The 24392-nt window shown below is 38.3% G+C and overlaps 1 protein-coding gene across 1 annotated transcript in view; it reads right to left on the bottom strand.

Annotated features, from left to right (window-relative positions):
• The window catches only part of LOC129045013 (cubilin-like), a 122473-nt gene that overhangs the window by 19052 nt on the left and 79029 nt on the right, over positions 1 to 24392 (bottom strand). The window contains 1 exon segment of the mRNA XM_054503311.1: positions 7390 to 7598. Coding sequence (XP_054359286.1) covers positions 7390 to 7598 — 209 coding nt within the window.

Raw genomic sequence — 24392 nt, forward strand, 5'->3', positions numbered from 1 at the left:
GCTCGCCTCGGCCTACCAAAGTGCTGGGATTACAGGCATGAGCCACCGCTCCCATCCGCAAGCATTTTTATTCTGGGGCTTGTGTGCCAGGTCCCTGTGCTGGGTCCTGTGCATACAAGGATGTATAAAGCCCTTTCTAGACCTTCAAGACATAGACCTCCTCATGAACAAAGGAGAGTAAAGGTCTATAAATTAAATATACATATACTTGTGTGTATATGCACATACACTATATATGTATACATATAATACATATAAATATATGTGTGTATATAAATTATATACAAAATAGAGAAAAGTAAGTGCCACAATAAAAGAATGGAAGTGTATCATGAGAACCCACATGATGGAGACAGACATTTGGATTGGCCCTTAAATGTAAGTAGAGACCTTCCAGACCTACAAAAGAGGAAGGGTATCCCAGCCAGACAGACATGAGTGCCAGGCCATGGAAGTGTGAAATGCATGGCATGTGTCAACAACTTCTGACCCCCTTCATTGGGCCTGGAGGCTAGGGTGAGACAACAGGAGAAATGACGAAGTCCAACAGACAAAGCTGTGAAGTTCCATACATTTCATGCCAAGGAGTTTGGATCTGATCCTACATGATGTAAGCTCAGATTTGGGCTTTAAATGGATAACTGGTAAATGTGAAAGAAGGTATGAGGCAGAAGCCAGGGCTAGATGGAAGGAAATGACATATGTGCCTGGCCCCAAGCTGGTGTTGGGTTAGTTGATTCACTACCACAGTAAGATTTCTCCTAAGTGAGTTGAAATAGCTTTTGGCCTCGAGATAACTGACATAAGAAGCTCTAGACTCCTGTGCGTCAAACCCAAGATCTGTATCTGCTCTCTTATTCTCTGATAACACTAAGTCTCCACTAAAGACTTTTGTCAGGTTGCCCTACAGTGCTTTGTAGGGGGTGCCCTATACAATGATGAGGAGAGGGAATCATATATAAACTGGGATATACATGGTGTCTTTAGGATCTACACCATCATACGCAGCTATGGGCTGCATTCTGGGAGCATACATTTCCTAGCACAACTGCGTTGGACCTGGAGCTTGAATTATGTTCTAAGTCTTGTGGATGTGGGTAAGTGCTGAGAAGAATGTTATATTTTCTCAACTTTTAGAACTCTGATAGTTTTAGAATCTTCTAAAGGTCTTGAAGGCATTGTACAAATAATTTAGTGGCAGGCGGGCTCTGCTACAACCACAGCAAGATCCCACACTTCACCCAGCTATTGACTTGAGCAGTCAGAGAAACTGGGAAAGAAAATTTTTGGATTTTACTTCCTATGAACTTTTAATGCACAAGGGCAATAGGCTTTGATATTGGACTATAATTCTTTTCAAATTTAATACTTTTATATATTAATATCCTTAGGACTTTATCTTTTAATATTTCCCTGGGAGTTTGATCACAGGAGGATTTTGATATTCTTTTTTTTTTTTTTTTTTTTTTTTTTCTTTTTTTTTCTTTTATTGTAATTATTATTATTATTATTATTATTATACTTTAGGTTTTATGGTACATGTGCCCAATGTGCAGGTAAGTTACATATGTATACATGTGCCATGCTGGTGCACTGCACCCACCAACTTGTCATCTAGCATTAGGTATATCTCCCAATGTTATCCCTCCCCCCTCCCCCCAACCCACAACAGTCCCTGAAGTGTGATGTTCCCCTTCCTGTGTCCATGTATTCTTACTTGGAGTATCTTAGAGTATCTTCATGGATTCTTTGATCTTATTGCAGAATGTCTGATGGGGTCTTCTGGGCAACATGCCAGGGCATAATTTAGTATGGGTAGAAGAATAGAGAGTGACTTTTCAGGTTTGGGGCTAAATTCTAACTCATTTCAGCATCTTCTGGGGAAGAAAAGTTACATTAGTCCCAGTTGCCTCAGAAAAAAGCCACAAAGAAACAATGATTAGAATCAGCTCTACAAGTGCAGGAGTTTTCCTAGTATTGTTTTCTAAAATCTCAATGTTCTTTTCTAGTTGTTGGAGCAATGTCTAGAATATAGTAGGTATGCTAATTAACATTGATTGAATGAAAGAATAAATGAATAGTAGGTGCAACCTCATATGGAAAGGAACGTGATGCCTTCCATAGACTGCTGATCCTCTCCCCAAAGATGGACCACCCCTCCTCAGCTCCAGTGTCTGACACAGACTGAATGGTTAACCCCAGTGCGTTAAATCAGACCTTCTCAATGAGGTCAATACCACCCCGTAGAGAGTGTTTTGCACAAGTGTGGTGGTTTTTGGGTCATCACTATAATTTGGGGCTATAACTGGCATTTAGTAATTCACGGTACAGTTTTGCAAAGTGAAAACTTATGTCCCACATAACTTTTGAATGTCGTGTCTGACATTTGTGTAAAGAAAACTTTTCATAATTATTTGATCCCAGAACCTAAATCCATTTTGTATATAAACACAAAAATATTTTTGCACAGTTTCAATATGTGCCAAATTTCCAGAAATGTAATTATTGTGTAAGCTGAGGGAAGACTGTACTTTGTTTGCTTTAGAAATGTTTGTTTTAAGTCTTTCCACCAGTTTGGAAATTCATGTTGCAGATGGCGATGTTACTATTGGCATGTGGGTTGCAAATACAACCCACTCATATTTGTTTAAATTTATACTTGTTATTCACCACCATTCCACATATAAAAGGGATCTATTTTATTACATGACTTTGCGTAACAGTGTTAGAATACTTATATATGCGAATATACACTATTTTATGTACTTTCCTTTTATTTCTCCTTTTCATTGCCTTTAGGATATTATAGTGATTTTTTGAAATTACATTATGGGTAGGTTATAGCATAGATGATATTCACTTCAGGTGGGAAAGGATGCATTACAAAATATTGGCTATGAAAAGGGGCACTGACACCTGTAATCCTCGCACTTTGGGAGACTGAGGTAAGTGGATCACCTGAGGTCAGGAGTTTGAGACCAGCCTGGCAAACATGGTGAAACCCCGTCTCTACTAAAAACACAAAAATTAGCCAGGTGTGGTGGCGCACACCTGTAAGCCCAGCTACTTGGGAGGCTGAGGCAGGAGAATCGCTTGAACCGGGGAGGCAGAGGTTGCAGTGAGCCAGTATCACACCATTGCACTCTAGCTGGGTGACAAGAGTGAAACTCCGTCTCAAAAAAAAAACAGAAAAAAGAAACAGAAAAGGGGCACTAATGTGGTTGAGGAAAAACTGGGCAATGTTAGGATGAGTACATCTCTCTGCTGGTTCCATATTTCCTGGCAGAAAAAGTCAACTAGGTTCATGCTCCTGGCCCCTCTCTGCTGCCCAAGTCACTGCTTACCACAAGAGTGACAACCAAGTGGTAATTTAGGAGTCAAGAACCTGGACATGAGAGGATGTAGCTCACGGCCTCTCCTTTCCTTCTCCATTTTGGTAGTCAGCCTCCCACAGGAAGCATTCTTTTGTGATGTTCCTCTCAATTTTGTAAAGCATCACAAAAGGGAGTAAATTTCTGTTTGTTTTGTAAATCCCAGCTCAGCCATCCCCTCTAGGAAGCCTTTCCTGAACCCCAAAACGAAGCCAATCAGAGCCTCTTCGGCTCTGCCCTTCTACGTTGTTTCTATTTATGATTTTTGTCATTTATACAACATGTTATACAACGTGACAAAAATGTCCATTATTTAAATGTATTTTATTTGTACTTTAAATGTAATTATTTAAATGTATATTATTTGTTTACATGTCAGTCTTCTACACTTTATTTACAGCTCCTCAAGAAGCTGGAACTCCTCAAGATATGCCTTTAGCTCTCTACACCTCCAGTGATGCTGGTACAGGGCCTGACAAATACCCTTGCCAACTAACTCCTTCTGCAATGGATGTGTTGTGGCTTTCAACAGAGACCATTCAGTGAAATGCACAATTCACTAGGTGATTCAGTTACCATAATTACTCTCCAAGTCAACCCTTTCACAAACAATCATGATAGAATTATGAATGAATAATGGAATTGGTATGATTTTACTTGTATATCTACCACAGAGTTCAGTTAAACTAGCTTTTCTAAAAAGTGATTTATAATCTCTAAAAAAAAATCTAAATGGAATCAAATGTCCCATTTATCACAGAAAAATCTCTTTAATAAAGAAACCTCCAAGCTCCACATTCCAAGGGCTGTTCTTTGATCTGCCAGTTTACTGGTAGTTGGAAACGTTGCCAGTTGAAGGAAATTGCTTTTCCAAGAGGGAAAACAAGAATAGTTCTGAACAGAATTTATTTGAAAAAAAAAGTATTTTATTTTGAAGCAAGAAAATAACTCCTTGTTTTTGATATTGTAGTTTCTGGCCTGAATGAATTGCAGAAATTCAGACAATGACAAGCTGTTTTAATGACATTATCAAATCACGCTCCACAAAAATGGATCTTGAGAGTAAATCCAATCAACTCTCCTAGCAAGGCCATCCTCAAAACATTTTTGAAATTGTAATTTTATATGTAAATCCATTATTTTTAGTTTTTAAGAAAAAGAAATTCCATAGTGTCCATGCCTATTTGGAATTACTCCAAGGGGGGAAAAATGGGGAGGTAAATTTGTTTACTATTTATGTCAGGCACAGTGCTAAACACTCTAGTACACATAATTTTAATCCTCAAAACTGCCTTTCATGGTAGGTACTATTATGTGATTTAAAGAAAAATAGATGAAGTGATGAGGAATTGGGGAGATTAGGAAACTGGTCTGACAGCAAAATTGGGTTTGAGTCCCCATACTGTCTGTCTCTAAACCTTATTACCTTTCTGTAAAATCAGGGGCGCTCTTGAACAGTTCTGAATTCAGCTTTAGGACTACTCTAGTCATTTTGGTCTCTCCCCACCTTTTTTTTTTGAAAGTGTCTCACTCTGTTGCCCAGGCTGGAGTGCAATGGCACAATCACAGCTCACTGCAGCCTCTACCTCCTGGGTTTGGGGGATCCTCCCACCTCAGTCTCACGAGAAGCTGGAACCATAGGTGCACACCACCACACCCAGATACTTTTTTTGTATTTTTCATAGAGACGGGGTCTCACTATGTTGCCAGGGCTGGTCTCAAACTTCTGAGCTCAAGCAATCTGCCTACCTCTGCCTCCCAAAGTGCTGGGATCACAGGTGTGAGTCACGGCACCCGGCCGGCTAGGTGTCATTTTAGGAAAGGAGAATTCAACCTGAATTGACATTCCCTGTTATCTTTAGTCTTTCATGAACTCCTGTGATCCAGCTTCTGTGCCAATACTCTATTAAAATGGTTGTCATCCAATGGAATGAGGCTGTTCTTCATCTTTACCTTTCTTGGCCTCTACTTTACAATTTAATAGTATTGACCACCCATGCTTTGTAAAAGAATCCCCCTGCCCCTTGACTTCAGGGATACTACACTATTCCTGGTCTTCACATTTATTTTTTCATGACGCATCTGTTTCTTTTTCTGCCCCTTTTGCCCTCTCCAACTGCCTCCCTGGGTACCTTTCCTGGAGCTGAGAGCCTGACTCTCTAGAATCCATGCTGACTTCATCTAAGAAAGCATCCTTTCTCCTGCTGTAAGGAAGGCTCTTTGCTGCATCCTATCTATTCATGAAGCTGTCTTCTCACTGGAGCTCCATTCTATTCTCTGCCCACTGCAGTCTCACTTGTCTGTCTTGCTCTCACCAAAACCACACTGTTATTTTTCTGGTCTCCCAGCCTTAGCCCTTTTCATAGTAAAAACATAAGCATATCATTATGTACTCAAATGGATATTCCGTCCACAAATTTTCCTTCCTTTTCTTTTAAAACAATTTTCTTTAAACTTTATGACAGTCTTAGAACTTAAGTTTCTCTTGCACCCCTCTTGCCATCTCCGCCATGGCTGCACCGCTGATCTGGGTCTAAGAGTGACCTCCTTACCTAGGGGTGACCTTTCCCTGGAGCCCTCCCAGCCTCCTCTCCTTCCAGTTCCCATAGCTGCTGATTTCAGATCTTCCCCAGCTACTGCTCTCATCACATCACTCATTGGAAAACCTTCAACCACTCCTTATTTTCAGCCACACAAAGTCTAAAGTCATTAGTTTGACTTTCAGGATCCTTTGTAATCTCAGCATTTATCTACTTACGCCATCTTATTTCTTGCTACTCTTTAGCACTATTCTGCTTCAATATAGCCAGCCTCTTTACTCTTTCGACAACACGCACATATCAAGTTCAGCGCTTTTTCGAAAATGTTCACCTTGCCTGAATTCTCTCCTGACTTGAGTAAGTTTTTCCTCATTCTATCACGTCTTTGTTGATCATTTCAGAGTTTCATGAACTTTCTTTCCTTTTAAGCTTGCACATTGCTTCAAGCCTTCATCAAATGCATTCATTAGCGCTTATGTGCTTACTATCCTGAACTGTACATTCTTAATTTGCATGTGTCATCCCATAATTTTCCAATCAGACTTAAGCTCCTCCTAAATAGAAATCTTGCCATACTTTTAATTTTTCCCCTGAGAGTGCAGTAGTAAATATTGTGACTTAACACTTCTAATCTGAACCCATATAACCTGATAGGTATAATAATTTAACATTAAAGAGTCTTAATAATTGAACAGAAGCTTCTTGATTTACTTTTTCATTTTTTATTTTTATTTTTTGAGATGGAGTCTTGCTCTGTCACTCAGGCTGGAGTGTATTAGCAAGCTATCAGCTCACTGCAACCTCTGCCTCCCGGGCTCAAGGGATTCTCCTGCCTTAGTCTCCCTAGTAGCTAGGATTACAGGTGCCCACCACCACACTCAGCTAATTTTTTGTATTTTTAGTAGAGATGGGGTTTCACCATATTGGTGAGGCTGGTCTTGAACTCCTGGCCTCAAGTGATCCACCCACCTTGGTCTCCCAAAACGTGGGGATTACAGGCATGAGCCACCATGTCCAGCCTTGATTTACTTTTAATGTGATTTCAGAACCATTTTACTATCTAAACATATATGATAAGCAAATCTATAAGCCTAAGAAATAGACAAATTAAGAGGTATTATTTGTGTCACTGACATTGTTTATTTTAGGATTTGCCAAAGGTCCTTCGAGTATCTCTCTCTAGAAAATCGACCTTCCCATAGATCGTCTCTTGCAAGACATTGACGAATAGGAGATTTTAATGCTAATGTTAGAAGCCAGTCACACAAAATATTTGAGTCACCCATATTAAAGATTAATTTGATGTGAAGGTAGAGCATCTATAATATTAAATGTTGCATCATTGAAGAATAGGTCATTTAAAAAACAGTAGTACCTGTATTCACAATTTTCAGGACTTCCTGTAATGATATAAACTGGAATACACTATATTAGAGTCTGGGGTGAGTAGACTCTGTTAAAAAACAAAACAGCCTTACCTTTACATAATCATAAAGGCATCTTTGCCTAGTACTTGCTGCTTCCAGAGCAAACGTATTGAAGGTGAGGTGAATTCGTTTATTTACAGGTGCAATTATGATCCATACACAGTTTAAATTCTTGTCATATATTCCATTCGAATCTGAATCAGGAGAGGCAAAGGTATTATTCGAACCTGTCAGATAACCACTACATCCTTGCTGAGGCCCTGCATTAAAACAAAGACACATCACTATGCAGACCAAACAGAATAGACCTTACATTGTACATGGAGGATTTTTAAAAGAACATAGTTTCCATTTTCTGTCACACTCTGAGAACATGATCAGATCATTCCTTCCTGGGCTCCTTCCTTTCCTCTCTCTTTCTCTCCCTTTGTTTTGTCCTTCCTTTCCCCCCACCCCGCCATCCCTCCATCGCTCCCTCTATTCATCCCTCCCTCGCTCTTTGCTTCCATAGCAGAGCCTTCAGGTCTCCTTCTTTCTCATAGAGCTGCTCAGTGGGAAAACACACAGGGTTTTATATATGTTTTTAGAACTGTTGATGTGATTCATTGAAGAACTGCTGATGTGATTTATTGAAGATTTTCCTAGCCTTGAAAAATCCAATTTTATACAAAATCAAGTATTTTGCATAATAAAACTGGTGGAAAATGTCCATATGTTTTACTTTTATATTCCACTTTTATGAACACTGTCAGACTGAAAACTGAATTTATGAAGAATTTACCCAACGTACCAAGAAAATTGCTGCCAACAAATCTTTTACCTACATAGTGTGATAGAAAGAGTCTGAGTACACTGCAAAAACATGCCAAATTGTAAAGACCATCGATGCCAGGAAGAAACTGCATCAACTAATGAGCAAAATAACCAGCTAACATCATCATGACAGGATCAAATTCACACATAACAATATTAACCTTAAATGTAACTGGGCTAAATGTTCCACAGACTCACAAACTGGATAACGAGTCAAGACCCATCAGTGTGCTGTATTCAGGAAACCCATCTCATGTGCAGAGACACACATAGGCTCAAAATAAAGGGATGGAGGAAGATCTACCAAGCAAATGGAAAGCAAAAAAAGGGCAGGGATTGCAATCCTAGTCTCTGAAAAAACGGACTTTAAACCAACAAAGATCAAAAGAGACAAAGAAGGCCATTACATAATGGTAAAGGGATCAATTCAACAAGAAGAGCTAACTATCCTAAATATGTATGCACCCAATACAGCCAAAGGATTATATACCCAAAGGATTATAAATCATGCTGCTATAAAGACACATGCACACGTATGTTTATTGCAGCACTATTCACAATAGCAAAGACTTGGAACCAACCAAAATGTCCAACAATGATAGACTGGATTAAGAAAATGTGGCACATACACACCATGGAATACTATGCAGCCATAAAAAATGATGAGTTCATGTCCTTTGTAGGGACATGGATGAAGCTGGAAACCATCATTCTCAGCAAACTATCGCAAGGACAAAAAACCAAACACCGCATGTTCTTGCTCATAGGTGGCAATTGAACAATGAGAACACTCGGACACAGGAAGGGGAACATCACACACTGGGGTCTGTTGTGGGGAGGGGGGAAGGGGGAGGGATAGCTTTAGGAGATATACCTAATGTTAAATGACGGGTTAATGGGTGCAGCACACCAACATGGCACATATATACGTACATAACAAACCTGCACGTTGTGGACATGTACCCTAGAACTTAAAGTATAATAAAAATATATATTTTTTAAAAAAAAGAAAGAGGCTGAGTGGCATTTTACACTGCAGTCCAATTTATATTCAGTCGCACTCTATATTGAACTTTTTCTTTTCCAAAACATGAGAAGCTAAAGGAAAAAATCTTTATGGAAGAAAAGGCCTTCTTTGAGATAAAAATTTTGTAATTCAGAATAAAAATACAAAGGAGACATAAATAATAATCTCAAGATAATTAAATGGTCTACCATAAAAATATACAAAAAACAGTCCTCAGAACATAGGATTTAGTTTTGTCTACTCCACGGCCTAAGCAGATAGCTCAGCAGTAATTTAAGAAGAGCTTAAAGGGACAAACAATTTATTGACAATTTTATAAGCAATGCTGAGGATGAAATAAGCTCAAAATAGCCCTAGTAGGAGCAAGAATTAAATAGGTGCTGAAAGTAATGTCTGTAAAGCTTGCATTGTACACAAATAGAGGTCATCACTAGTTCCAAAGTTAAACTTCACTGGGATTGGCCTTCAGTCTATTTTTCTTATTCCATTTTTTGCTCACAGTGAAAGGACTGCTTTCAACATTAGGGGGTGCTAAGATTTTGTACTTGAACCTGGGCAGGAAACAAACAATGGTGGCTCTCCTCAACTCTGACTGTAAACCCAATGGATAGCAAATGTCCAGGGTGATTTTTGTTACAGGTACACTACTTAGTAGGTCAGGCTTGCCCTGTCCGTAGCTTCTGAGTCAGGGAAAACCATAGAGTATTTGCACAGTCAGACATTTCCCGAAGTTGAAATGCTTCCAAACGCCCAGTCCCTGATGGCATCTAGGACAAAATTGTTCTGAAACGTAAGCAATGCACAGTGCTACACCACATGTTGCTAATGATTCTGCTCATCTGAAATGGGTCTGCAAACTAAAGAGAGAGTTGGAGTTTGTGAAGTTTGAACAGCTTTGATTTCAGTGTGAACTGATTGTTACTTAAGGAAACCACTTAAGCTTATTGGCATGCATAGTATAGAAGAACAATGACTGAGAGTATTAATGGATTGATAAATTTATTTATTACATGTTTTAATATTCAAGGAAGTATATTTAGTATTTAAGTAGAAAAAGATCAATGGTAGTCTATTAGTAATGATAAGACATAGATGCATAATGATGACACAATTTAGAAAATGATAGGTTCAGTAAAAGAGGCAGAAAAGTCTTATAGTTTTAGAAAAAGATGAAGATTACTTTGGGCTACGAGGATCTCAACTGTTCTAAGAAGGAGGTGACTTGGATCTGGGTCTTGAAGCATAAATAGAATAAAACCATGTAAAAATGGAATTGGTATTGGCAACTCCAGCTTGAAAGAATCTCATGATCCAAGGTTAAATGGGCAAGAATTTACATTATATGCATGGGCAAGCATAACTCTGAGAAAACAATAGGGCACATGAAGGAGAATAATGAGAACTAGGTTTGGGAAAACAGGATGAAGTCTTCTATAGAGGGCCTCAAATGCCAGATTATATAGAGTTTGGCTGTTAGACTATGTTCTGTGGCCAATGGGATCCATTTGAAAGATTTTTAATCAGAGAAGTGGTAGAATCAGGATGTACTTGCTAATCAAGTCTGATCTAAAAATTTATTCAGGACCAGCATTTTACATGTAAGGGAATGGGACTGAAGGAGAGGAAACCAGGTAAAAGGACATTGCTGTAGCAAGGGCTGCAGGTGGGAGTGCTGAGGAGTTGGAGGTAGGTAGACAGGAAAATGATGTTGCTGGGCATTATTCTATTAATACATCAGCTTCAAAAACTCAATGTTATTTTTAAACATTCAAGCTATATATTTTATCACTACTTGTTTATTAATTATTACTAATAAGTTCATAAGGGCAAAATGGCAATTGTACTTGGGCACAGTGAATGCCATTACACACACTTATTGTTTAGTACTACTGCTATGACTAATGCCATAAGGCACACACCCTCATTCCAGGGAACCCCAGAACAAGCATCCTTAAATCACTGATGTGTTTGCCATGGATTGAGTGGTAGATTGACTGATCCATCCTTCCTTCCTTCCTTCCTCCCTCCCTCCCTGCCTTCCTCCCTTCCTCCCTTCCTCCCTCACTCCTTCTTCTTTCTTTCTTCTTCCTTTCCTTTCCTTTTCTTTCCTTTCCTTTCCTTTCCTTTTCTCTCTTTCTCTCTCTCTCTTTCTTTCTCTCCCTCTCTCTCTTTCTCTCCCTCTGTCTCTTTCTCTTTCTTCTCTCTTTCTTTCTTTCTCTCTCTTTTCTTTCTTTCTTCTTTTTTTCCTTTCTTTCTTCTAGATGAGGACTTGCTGTGTTGCCCAGACTGGTCTCATATTCTTGGGGTCAAGCAATCCTTTCACCTCAGCCTCTTGAGTAGCTGGGATTACACTTGCATGCCACCATGCCCAGCTTAATTGGTTGATTTTTAACGCTTCAGTCCCTCTGTCTTCAGTCTCCCTTTTTGCACTGCACTAAAATCGATAGAGTATATTTTTCTGTGCACTTGATGTTAGGCTTGGCCATACGACTTGCTTTAGACAATGAGTGTTAGTGGTCATGAAGCAGGCAGAGGCCTTAAATGTGCTTATGTTTTGTTCTTGTTTTTATTTTTGTCTAGGACTTTGTGCTCCTGTGATCCACTAAGATATCATGCCCTGAGTAACTGCTGGTTCAAAGAAAAAGTGGATTCATGTGGAGCAGACCTGAACCCGGACTCAACTTTACAGCCAAGTACAGCCAACCTGCAGCCTGGAACAGAGGCAGGCAAGCTAGTCCGTGGACCCATAAGTGATAAAAACAAATGCTTTCATTAAAAGACACTGAATTTTGGATGGTTTGTTATGCAGCACTGTCATGGTAATAGCAGACTAATACACACACTAATATTAATAGCTTGTTTGAGCTATCAAATTAGAGTTTTTTGCTCAATTCATAAAATATACACACAGAATAAAGAAAATGGAGGAAAATTATCATCAGATAATGCTGGCCAAAATAGTCAAATATTTGAAGTGAATATCATATTGCATGAGTGAACAGGTATTTGTGTAGTGCAGGAAATAACAATTGCTCTAATTTCTCCACTTTGGTGCTTAAACATAGCACAACTGCTCTATGCAAAATGAAATGTAAGTGTATATGTCTTTGAGAAAATGTAAGGATCGATATTAAGAAAAGAAGTGTTCTTTCCCAAAAGGAGCTATTGCCACATTACTCTTTCTGTGTTTCAATGGTAGAGGAATATAAACAAGGGCGACTCTGACTCTGAAATGGAGTCCTATGCATCAGAAGGTCATATATATTTATTATATTGATATTTTGAAATTGCCTTTTTTTAATGTATAAGCCATCTTAACCTTGATGTGTTTAGCATCATCAATCCATCATTTCCTCATTACTACACATTTTTGAACCCCTCAAACAGCTCTCATCCATCAGTACCTGCCTCATCAGGCAGGTGTGTCAGTCACTCTCTGATGACACACCCTGTGTCCAGAAATAAATGTCACTCTAACTTTCTTCCCTAAATTGGAAATATCTCTGTCACACAAAAGATTCATTTCTTCAGAGAAAATAAATGTTTTGGCTAAAGAAATATTGGAAATATAACCCCATAATAAGCAGTGAGATCCAGGTCTAAATCTACTTAATTAAAAGACAGTAACCAAATCCTGAATTATTACCTTCCAATGACTAAACCTCAGAGTGAAGCTCAAGCCAGGATCAATCTGATAAGGGAAAAAATAGTTACATTCTCTAGGGTAAAACATCTTGAAGGCTTCAGTGGAGTCAGATACATTTTTTAATTGTTATTTGGAGAACTGACATTTTTGTGGCTCACATTCTATGTGGCTGACATTTTATTGAGGTTATCTAGATAGTATCTCTGCCTGTCTCTGGACGACCACTGCTGAGAAGGTATGCAGCAAGCTGTACAGGCAGATACGTACTGGCTTGACTTCAGGCACTTTCCTATTTCCAGCAAGCCATCTGTGGCTTTAGGCTGCAGCTGAAGGAAGTTTTACTGGAAACTACAGGAAGCAGAATACAAAGGTATTTAAAGCTGGTGCCCTAGGAAAATGCGAGCGCACCTAGACAGCTTCGTTTCTACCACACAGGGATGCAGGGCTAGAACCGCATTATCCTTTTTTGGAATCAGCCTTACTGTGATTTTTAAAGCTTCAGATACACAATTGCCCCAAAGCAGTGTATTCATATAAAAACATTCAACTAGGTTTCAGATGATCCTGTTTTGTCTTTTTCTCTAAAAGTAAACAGTGTTTATTATTTTACTTCCTAACCTCTGATGTGTAAAATACTTTAGGTATAATATTTATGTTATACAGGAAAAAACATTAGTAGTTTTTGTAATGAGGTTTTTATTGTTTTGTTTGTTTTTAGCAGCTTCACTCAATTTGTCTCACTTTAGTTATCCTAATTTGAAACCTAGCTTAATGTAAATTAAAATGTGTATTTAGTCTGGTAATATTTAGGATCATAAAACTAAAAGAATGATAATTTACTAAAAGAAAGTTAATTTCAGCAAGCTAATTAGTAGCTATAGTTAATAGAAAAAGGGCAATACTTGTATAAAGAACTTAGGAGAAGGAAAATTTTATCATTATCTTATAATTTATCTTGCATTATTTAGATATCACTGAAAATGCTCTATGTATACATCATTAGTCCCAGGACATTTTATGAGAATCACTCTTTCCAACTTGGAAATTTAAAATAGAATTTATTATGCAAAATGATACGATCATGTCAGTTGATGCTGAAAAAAGATTTGACAAAATCCAATACACATTCATGATAAAAACTCTTGGCAAACTAGGAATAGAAGAGAAATTTCTTGACTTAATAAAAACCATCTGCAAAAATCTACAGCTAACAGCATACTTAATGGTGAAATACTGAATGCTGTCTCCCTAAGATCAGGAACAAGGCAATGATATTTATTTCACACCCCTCTAACTCAACATAGTATTAGAACTCTTACTAGAATAAAGCAAGAAAAAATATAGAGAGAGACCAGAAAGGAAGAAATAAAATTGCCACTTTCACAAATTTAACTATTATCTGCAGAAAATCCCAAGGAAGATAGAAAAATATTCTTAGAACTAATATGTGAGTTCTGCAAGACCTCAGGATAAAGGAACAATACACAAAAATCAATCAAATTTTAATATACTAACCGTTAACATGTGGAGATCAAAATTAAAAAACAATACCATTTATAATCATTCCAAAAAATGAAATATTTAGGTATATACTAATGAAGCATGTACAGGCTTATGTGATGAAAATTACAAAATAATGAAATAAATAAAAGAAGGCCTAAATAAGTCTAGATACATACATGTTCATGGATTGAAAAACTCAACATAGTAAAGACATCAATTTTCCCCAAATTGGTGCATAGATTTAATGCAATTCCTATACAAATCTTAGCAAGATTTTTCTGCAAACATAGCTTAATTTATTTTTATTTTTTATTTTTTAGGATAGGGTCTTGCTCTGTCACCCAGGCTGGAATGCAGTGGTGTGATCACAGTTCACTGCAACTTTGAACTCCCGGGCTCAAGGGATCCTCCTGCCTCAGCCTCCCAGTTAGCTAGGACTACCTGGCAAGCACCACCATGCCCAGCTAATTTTGTCATTTTTGATGAAGACAGAGTCTTGCTATATTGCCCAGGCTAGTCTCGAACTCCTGGTCTCAAGGGATCCTCCCACCTTGGCCTCCCAAAGCTCTGGGATTACAGGCATGAGACACTGCACCCAGCCTTTATTTTAAAATTTATATGGAAAGGCACAGGCCTTCAAGTACCTAAAACAATCTTCACAAATAAAAATGAAGTGAGAGGAATCACTCCACCTGATACTGAGGCTTACCATGTAGCTATAGTAATCAAGACAGGGTGATATTGGTGAGGAGTTAGACACATAATGGAATAGAATAGAGAACCCAGAAACAGACCCACACAAATATGCCCAACTGATTTTTTTCAAAGGTGCCAAAGCAATTCAATGAAAGAAGGACAGCCTTTTCAACCAATAGTGCTAGAGCAATTGGACATACAGAGGCAAAAATTTGACTTCCACCTAAATCTCATATCTAAACCAAAATGGGCTCAAAGTGGATCGTAGACACAAATGAAAAATGTAAAATCATAAAATTTTTAGAAGAAAACAGCAGAAAAATCTCTGGGACCTTGGGGTAGGCAAAGAATTCTTACACTTGGTATCAAAAACATAATCTATAAAAGAAAATGTTGATAAATTGAACTTCATTAAAAACTTTTGTTCAGCGAAACGCCAATATAAGGCAAGAAAATGAAAAGGCAAGATATAGAATGGGAAATAACATTTGCAAACCACATACTGACAAAGGATCATTATTGAGAATAGATAAAAATCTCTCAAAACCCAACAGTAGAAAAATACACAATTAGAAAATGAGCAAAAGAGCCGGGCGTGGTGGCTCACGCCTGTAATCTCAGCACTTTGGGAGGCCGAGGCAGGCGGATCACGAGGTCAGGAGGTCGAGACCGTCCTGGCTAACACGGTGAAACCCCGTCTCTACTAAAAATACAAAAAAATTAGCCAGGCGCGGTGGCAGGCGCCTGTAGTCCCAGATACTCGGGAGGCTGAGGCAGGAGAACGGCGTGAACCCGGGAGGCGGAGCTTGCAGGGAGCTGAGATCGCACCACTGCACTCCAGCCTGGGCGACAGAGCGAGACTTCGTCTCAAAAAAAAAAGAAAAAGAAAATGAGCAAAAGATATAAATATATATTTCACCAGCAAATAGATATATGGATGACCAAAAAGCACATGAAAATTGTTCACCATTAGGGAAATGCAAATTAAAACCACATGAGATGTTAATACACACCTACCAGAATGGCTAAAATAAAATTAAATAACAACAACAGCAACAATAACAGTACTCTACAATGAGATGACCAGGGGAGGGATGGGGGTCCCCAGTTATAGAAAGCAATGACTTCCTAATCAAAATAATACAAACCAAAGCATGATGGAATAGCATTGTAAAGTCCTGAATGAAAATAAGTTCCAAACTGGAACTCTATATTCAGAGAAAGAATCCCACAAAATTTAAGAAAATCAAGTCATTTTCAAAAAACAAAAACAAAGAACACATTTTACCAGAAGATCTCCAATAAACGAAACATAAAAGAGAGGTCTTCCAAAAGAAATAAATAGATCCCATATGGAAGTATAGAATTTCAGGAAGAAAAGAAAAATAATAGCAATGGTAATTCTACATTATTAATAATTGTGTAAAACAATAAAAATGTTTTGTGTACCTAATATGTATGTAGAATTAAAATACTTGGCATATATAGTACAAAAGACAAGAAGTGGGTGAATGAATTTAAAATGTTCCAAGGTCCTTGCATTTATTATAACATGATAAAAGTATTAATTTTAAATTAGATTCTAACATATCAATGTTGAATACTGTAATCTCTAAGGTAAATACTGAAACAAGAGTAACAGGATGTGTAAGTAATAATTTTAAAAGGGGAGTAGTAAAAAAGTGATTAATTTTAAAAAGAAAAGTTAGTTAAAGGAACATAAAAAGAGGTGGGACAAACAAAACACAAATAGCACAAAGGTCTACTTAAAACTAATAATGTTAATAATTTTATCAGATATAAACACATTAAATTCTCCAATTGAAAGACATAGCCAAACAAAAGCCAAATATATTCTTCAGGATAGAGAAAAGTTGAAAATAAAAGGGTTTAAAAATATATCATGCAAATATGAACTAAAAGAAAACTTTGGAAGTTATACTAAATCAGAACAAGAAGAAATTAAGGCAAGAAGCATTTAAAAACGTTGTTGCATAATGGTATGAGTCAATCCACCAGAAAGATATAATAATTACAAATGTATATGTGCCACATTGGCTTCAAAATCCAAAAGAGCAAAACTCTAGCCAAGATGGTTCTACTGATCTTCTAATTCTCTTATCTGACTACCTACTGAACACTAGCTGGCTGTCCTAAAGGCATCAAATTCTCCAGACAAGCCCAAAGTTTTTATTATTTTATTCTGCAAAGCGCTGTCCTCTCCTAGTAATTTTCTGTTTGAATGATGGTGTCACAAGATATTGTCCAGAAACTTTAGGAGCATTATTATTTCTTTTTCCCAAGCCGCCTCTTTCAAGTGGAACACTGTTTTATTGATTCAATATCTTGAGGATTTCTCCTTTCAATCCCTTTCTTTATTTTCATTGTACCACTGCTCTTATCATCCCTGCCTAAACTATTGCAATACTTTCGTAAGTTTTTCCCTGGACTGCTGCTTCAAAACATCATCCCCACGGTGCTGGGATGTGCTTTCTAAAATAAATCTGACTAGATCACAGCACTCTCCAGCTCAAAACAATTACTGGCTCACTTTTGCAAATGATACAGAGCCCTCCATGTCCAGCCTTTGCCTATCTCTCCTCTCTCAGCACCTATTGTTCTCCGCCTTATGCCCCAAAACATTACAATGGGCAATTTAGTCGGTATCCCTTGAAATGGGATGCACCTGTAACTTTGTACATGTGTTTTTCTTCCCCATAGATTGTCCATTTTCCCAGTGAATGACTTGTCTTCCTCTTCTTCTTCTTTTTTTTTTTTTTTTTTTCAGAGTTTCACTCTCACCCAGGCTGGAGTGCAGTATTGTGATCTCGGCTCACTGCAACCTCCACTTCCCAGATTCAAGCGATTCTCCTGCTTCAGCTGCCTGAGTAGCTGGGACTGCAGGTGCCTGCCATCATGCCTAGCTGATTTTTGTATTTTTTGGTAGAGATGAGGTTTCCCCATGTTGGCCAGGCTGGACTCAAACTCCTGACCTCAGGTGATCTGCCTGCCTCCGCCTTCCAAAGTGCTGGGATTACAGGCGTGAGCCATCATGCCTGGCCAATGAATGCCTTCTTATCCTTCCAAAATAATACTATTTCTATCTAAAAATTCTTGCATGCTAAATGAGTAACAAGTATTTTCTAATTTAATCATCACTGAACCCTATAAGGTTGTTACTATTAGTGTACTCTTTTTACAGATAAAAAAAAGAATCAAGACCCAGAGTGGATAGGTAAATTGTCCAAGGTCAACCTCAATGAGATGTACAAACTGAGTTTAAATCTGGTATGTGATGCTCCAAGTTTCCCTCTTACCCATTGCACCATAATTCAGGACTCACATTCTCTGAGGTGGATCCTCTAAGAATCCTGTGTCCTTTCTTCCACGAATATCCAAGTACCATAGATCCCTTCTTTTGTGCTTCCAGTGCCCTTTGCATACAGTTCTGTTAAAAAGCATCCCTGGGGTCGGGGTGCAGTGGCTCACGCCTGTAATCCCAGCACTTTGGGGGGCCGAGGAGGGTGGATCATGAGGTCAGGAGTTCCAGACCAGCCTGACCAACATGGTGAAACCCTGTCTCTACTAAAAATACAAAAATTAGCCAGGCGTGGTGACACACGCCTGTAATCCCAGCTACTCAGGAGGCTGAGGCAGGAGAATTGCTTGAACCTGGGAGGTGGAGGCTGCAGTGAGCCGAGATCATGCCATTGCTCTCCAGCCTGGGCAACAGAGCAAGATTCCGTCTCAAAAAAAAAAAAGCATACCTGGGCATTTTTATCAATTCCCACAGAGGCAATGAAGGCTTATTAAGAAAATCCTGAGTTGGGGGACTGTCAAACCTAGTTAAAAGCTTGGCTTTACCTCTTACAAACCCTTTGACCATAGACAAATTACTGAATCTCTTAAATTCTTCTTTCTTCCTTTGTAAAATGGGGTAATTCTTGTCTCATGGGGTAGTTCTGAAGATGAAGTAATATACATCAAGCAGCTCATGCTACATCTGGTAGGGTACAGTCTCAGGGACCGGCAGTCATTTTCATGATGCCCTGGGATTTCCTGACAAGTCTTTACTTGCGAGCAAGCATAAAGTTAACAGACTTTTCACATATTAGAATGAAGAGAAGAACACAGTCCCACTATTTTATTTCTTAACAATTCATTTATAACAAAATAATCTTTTATAATTTTTATTGTTGACTGCATATATTTTGTTTTTACCTTCCTGGGAATACTATATCAAAGCCAGGCTGATGTGAGTAAGGATGATGATTATAGGAAATTTATGGGTAATTTAACCAGTTACCTGCGATAAAACTAGGTTGTGTCTTGTGTTTTGGATTACACAAAATAAGTGCTTCTTCCCAGCACTTGTTCTCTTCAATGTTTTTCAAAATGTTATCTTATAATTTATCATTAACTCAATTTTATCGCTTAGTTTGGTCTCCACAATACCATCTGGTTTTATTTTCACAAGGACAGCCCCACCCTTCAAGACTAGGAACGATAATCTAGTCATCGGTGGGGGCACAGACTCCAGTGTTGAAATATATTTATTAAGAACCTTTCCTTTCTTCTTACTGATTTGGTATTTAACTCCTGTCTACTTGCTTCTGTAAAGTCTTGGTGAACTAAGCATTTGTTGGTTTCTTTATCCCGTTCCCACATTCTCAGCTCAGCAAAAAACCTTTCCCTGTAAAACTCATAAAGAATAATCTGAAGATAACCTTGTCTTTGGTATCATCCCCTAGGGGAAGACTAATCACCAGTAAAAGGTACAGGGCTTAAAAGGGTGGAAATAAGCTTAGTTGGGTTTTTCTTTAAATAGGTTTACAGTTTCAGCTCATCTCATTCTCAGACTTCATCACAGAGAGTAAATGACATTAGGAAACCAGAAAAATAACACGGCTTCGTTGCTTTCAAGTAATACCCCCATTATTGCTAAACTGAGAGTTATTTGATCAGTGATTTATTGAATTATTCAAGTTATAATTCAACTTCCTTATTGAATTTGTACTTCTAACAGTAACGTGAGCTGACAGCTTCAATCAGGCTGCGAAGAGGTACCTAGAGACACATACACATATATTTTTAATGCCATTGAATTTTTAAAAGTTTATTCTTGTATTGATTAGCTATTTTAGAATGCCTCACAAAGTTTAAATTTAACACCAAAACCAGGAAACTTAAAAATAACTGGAAGCAGAAGCCTGAATTGGACATGTTGGGTTTTTTCCCATTTTTTGTGACCATATTTTCCATCTTTGTGGCCCTAGACTCTCTTCAGCTTTCTCCGTCTCCTTCTTTCTTTCTTCTCTGTTTCTTTCGTTTTTTATCTCCTTCAACTTCCTCCTGTCACTCCCACTGCCTTCCTTTAATATGCTTGAGAGACATTTTCCAGACATTAAGGTAACAGGCAAAAATCCACAGGCGACAAACACAGATGACCTAAATATTGAGTATGATCTGGTATTCCTAATTCTCTGAGGATGAAAGTGATTCAGTTTACCTCCCTGTGTAGAGCTTAACCAACAGTTTTATAAACCAGGATTGAATTTTGAGAATGAGCTGAATCTAGATTAAAATATAATTTACACTATATGGTATGTTATTATTTCTCATTACAAAATATGATTTTGAAGTAGGCACAATTTATCCATTTATTCTGTAAGTCACTCATATGGACAATATTGATGGAGTAACAATTGTGCGCCAGGCCTCTGCAAGGTGTGAGGATTTAATCAGAATGTAGCTTTTGATTTCAGATTTAGATTATCAAATGTACTTTAGGATTTGAGGGTTAGGTGTCACTGCAAAGTGGGTAGGGACGAACAAGAAATCATTGTAGCATGACGTGGTCCTGTTGAGAATGTTGATCCCTGCCCACCTCACCCTCAGCCATCCCCTAAACTTAGAAATAGAGTCAGGGGGAGGGGCTTGAGAATTTGGGACTTCAATATTACTTTCTAATGCATAGATTCTTTCACTCTGACAGCTAAGGTGCTTTCCAGAAATTATCTGCTTCATCCCCATCACATTCTTAAAAGATAAATGGTTACAATATTTCAAATTGATCAGTTTTTTAGTAGATAAAAATTGAGTTCCAAAATGTTATAGGATTTTTCTAAAGCCATACCACCAGGCAATGACATCAATCAGCTCTTTCCATCTGACCATATTACTTTTTTTTTTTTTTTTTGAGACAGAGTTTCACTCTTGTTGCCCAGGCTGGAGTGCAATGGTGCGACCTCAGGTCACTGCAACCTCTGCCTCCCAGGTTCAAGTGATTCTCCTGACTCAGCCTCCTGAGTAGCTGGGTTTACAAGTATGTGTCACCATGCCTGGCTAATTTTTTGTATTTTTAGTAGAGACGAAGTTTCACCATGTTAGCCAGGCTGGTCTCGAACTCCTGACCTCAAGTGATCTGCCTGCCTCGGCCTCCCAAAGTGCCGGCATTACAGGCATGAGCCACTGTGCCCGGCCTATCTGGCCATATTTCTACATTTGTTGGACTGTAATTCATTCTGTCCTTGTTATATATATATGCTTGTGTATTTTTGCCTTGGTCTCTTAGCAAAGGTCTCTGAGTCTGACCTTAATGGAACCTGACTCATTCTCTACGTGACAAATACCCGAGGTGGAGGAAGACAGACAGTGGCCCTCGTCAGCAGCATGTGTGCTCTGGGCGACAGGAACTGGCTGGGAGCTTTGAGTCCAGCCACTGCCACCGCTTGTCCCTGAGGGTGCATCTTCCCCATCTGTCCTCCTGTGCTGTCCTGCAGGGGGCACTCCTCACTCTCTTCTTGGCAACTCACTAATTGAGATGCCTGCAGACCTCATATCTAGTAGGGCCAAGTTCCATTTTTTACACTGAAGTTTTGCTGAAGTGTTGTAGAATACATCATTTTAGAAAAAAGTGAAACAACGATGGTACTGCACAGTAAATAAATAAGTTCACTGAAAGCCCCTAATCTAACCCTATGTGTAGAAGTTTGGTGTGTAGTGTGATGAGCGTATTGCGAATAGACTGAGCAACTCTCTGGTAAGAGATCCGTTTGGGAAGAAGAACTGGAGGCTCTGATGGTTAAAAACACGTTTGCAAGTCTGAAGTGCTTTGTGCACATCATAAGCAGAGTCAAGGCTGGAGCTGACCCTACTGGTAAAGGAAGGGGCAGCAACTAATGTAGCAGAAGTTAACAGAACAGAAGGCACTTAAAAGTATCCGTTCTGCCTACAGGCCATGCCCACTTAGCCAAATCCACAGAACCAACAGCTTTTTTAAACTTTAAAGGAGCATAGAAGCCATTGACAATCTGATGCAAACTATGAACTTGGTTAAGAAAAATGCTCAGATTTGCAAATTATTTCAGAGTTTCACAGATTGCTGCAGCCCAGTGTGATCATTTTGCTTGTTGTCAGCCATTCATTTAATCAATTATTCATATAGTGTTGGAGCACATGGGGGAAACAAGCAGGCACATTTCCACTGCAGTTAGAGATCAGCTCCTGCTTGCCAAATGTGCTTTCTCCTTACCTCATATCCCATGCACATGGGCCTCCAGCCGCAGAAGTTCTGTGGAAAAAGGAGACCCAATTTCACTACATATTTAGTAATTAGCAACTAGGGGATAGTTCTCCCAAATTTGCTGTGACTCACTAGCAATACAAATATAACAAATGCACAAGATAAAATTAACCTAATAGTCACGTAATTATATAAGCCAGCCTCTTCATCAACTCCTGAAAAATTGAAGCAGATGTACATACAGCATTATCAAGTGTGTAGTCTAAATAGCAAATCTGCAAAACCCTACTTAGTGTTTAAGTTAAGATCGAAACAGAAATGTCATAGACTAACATGGTCTCCTCTTCACATCAATTATTTACAAAGTGAAGATATTTTTTTCCAGGCTGAACAGTCTTGTAAATGAAAATTCACTATCTGGTCCACAAAGTTACTTTCCCTCTCTTTAGGGGAAAGACAGGGTTGGTTTACGTAAATGAGTTGGAGGTGAAAGGGGCACCTTATTAGCCAAGTTTAAGTGTTTTCATCCAGATCTATAACTAAAAGACTCTATAAACCCTACAATCAAAGCTGTTCTTATTGTTCCTTCCTCCTTTCCTCACCACATACAACAAAAATTAAAATGAAACAAAATTTAAAAGTTATGCAGAATGATCAATAAACTTGTCAGTGTGATCTCAAAAGCTTTGTAAGACCACTGCAAGGCAAAATTATAATACTCAGGTTTTTCACTTAAACATTACCATCAAAGAGTAGTTACAATGACTTCTTAAGTATTTCCAAGTGGCTGATGGCATTTATACAAATGAAAAAGAGGTAACAATCATATTCACGAAATAATAGGGTAACACAACACTGGCAAGGAATTCCGTTTCTGCATTCTCCACTTAAATCTTTTCTCTAACTGTGGCCGGAGGAAAACAGTAAGTGACTGTAATTGTTCAATGACTCACGCATAGACAATGCTTCTGACAGTGTAAGATTTTTCCTTCTGTTAAATCACAATAAGTCTAAAAATCTATTCTTTGTGGCTTGGAAAGACACAGTAATTTAATGAGGCTAGGGAACCCTGGCTCACTTGAGAAGCTTCATGCAGATGACAGCAGTGAGAAGAGTGTTAACACAACGATTACCATTTTCTTGTGAGAATATATTACGAAAAAGAAAAACAACTTGAAAGGTAGCAAAGCAAATGCAGACATATGCCATTTGGTCTAAAGTCTGTGCTAAAGGCAAGAATATATCCCTTTTTTGTGCAAAAAAAAAAAAAAATCTCCAAAGGAAAATTAGTTTTTCTTTCAAAATAGCCTTGTGTCTTTTGTATGCTATTTCACTTACACGATTCTATTAAGGCAACACTCTCTGACTGGCCGTGAGACTTGCTTTCAAGTTACTGTTGAGACAGCTAAGTAGGAAAGGTGGCAAAGGGATTTTCTGATACAATTTGTCAGGAGGTGTTTACTGGGAAACCTTCAAAACACAATGTCTAATTGCTTTCCTCAAGAAATGCATAAAAAAATTCATATTCCCAATATCAAGAAGTTGAAGGTAAACTTTGTTTTGCATCAGAGAAGTGAAGTTTACCCACACTATGGGAGAAAGAGAAAGAGTTTGAAAAGTGAATTAGGGTTATCATTACAGAAAACTGCCTGGATTTTTCTGAGTCTTTACAGAGTATGGGATTTGTTTGGAGAGCTATGCATTTTTAGAACACTAATCACATCTACATTCAAATGGAAAAGGATCAAAACACTTTCCAGAGTAGAATATTAATGATCTTAGACTGTGCCGCTGATGATGTTAGAATAGCCAAACAGGTAATTGATTACCTTTTATTTTAAATT

The sequence above is a fragment of the Pongo pygmaeus genome, chromosome 8 (genome assembly GCF_028885625.2).
Source record: "Pongo pygmaeus isolate AG05252 chromosome 8, NHGRI_mPonPyg2-v2.0_pri, whole genome shotgun sequence".
NCBI lineage: Eukaryota > Metazoa > Chordata > Mammalia > Primates > Hominidae > Pongo > Pongo pygmaeus.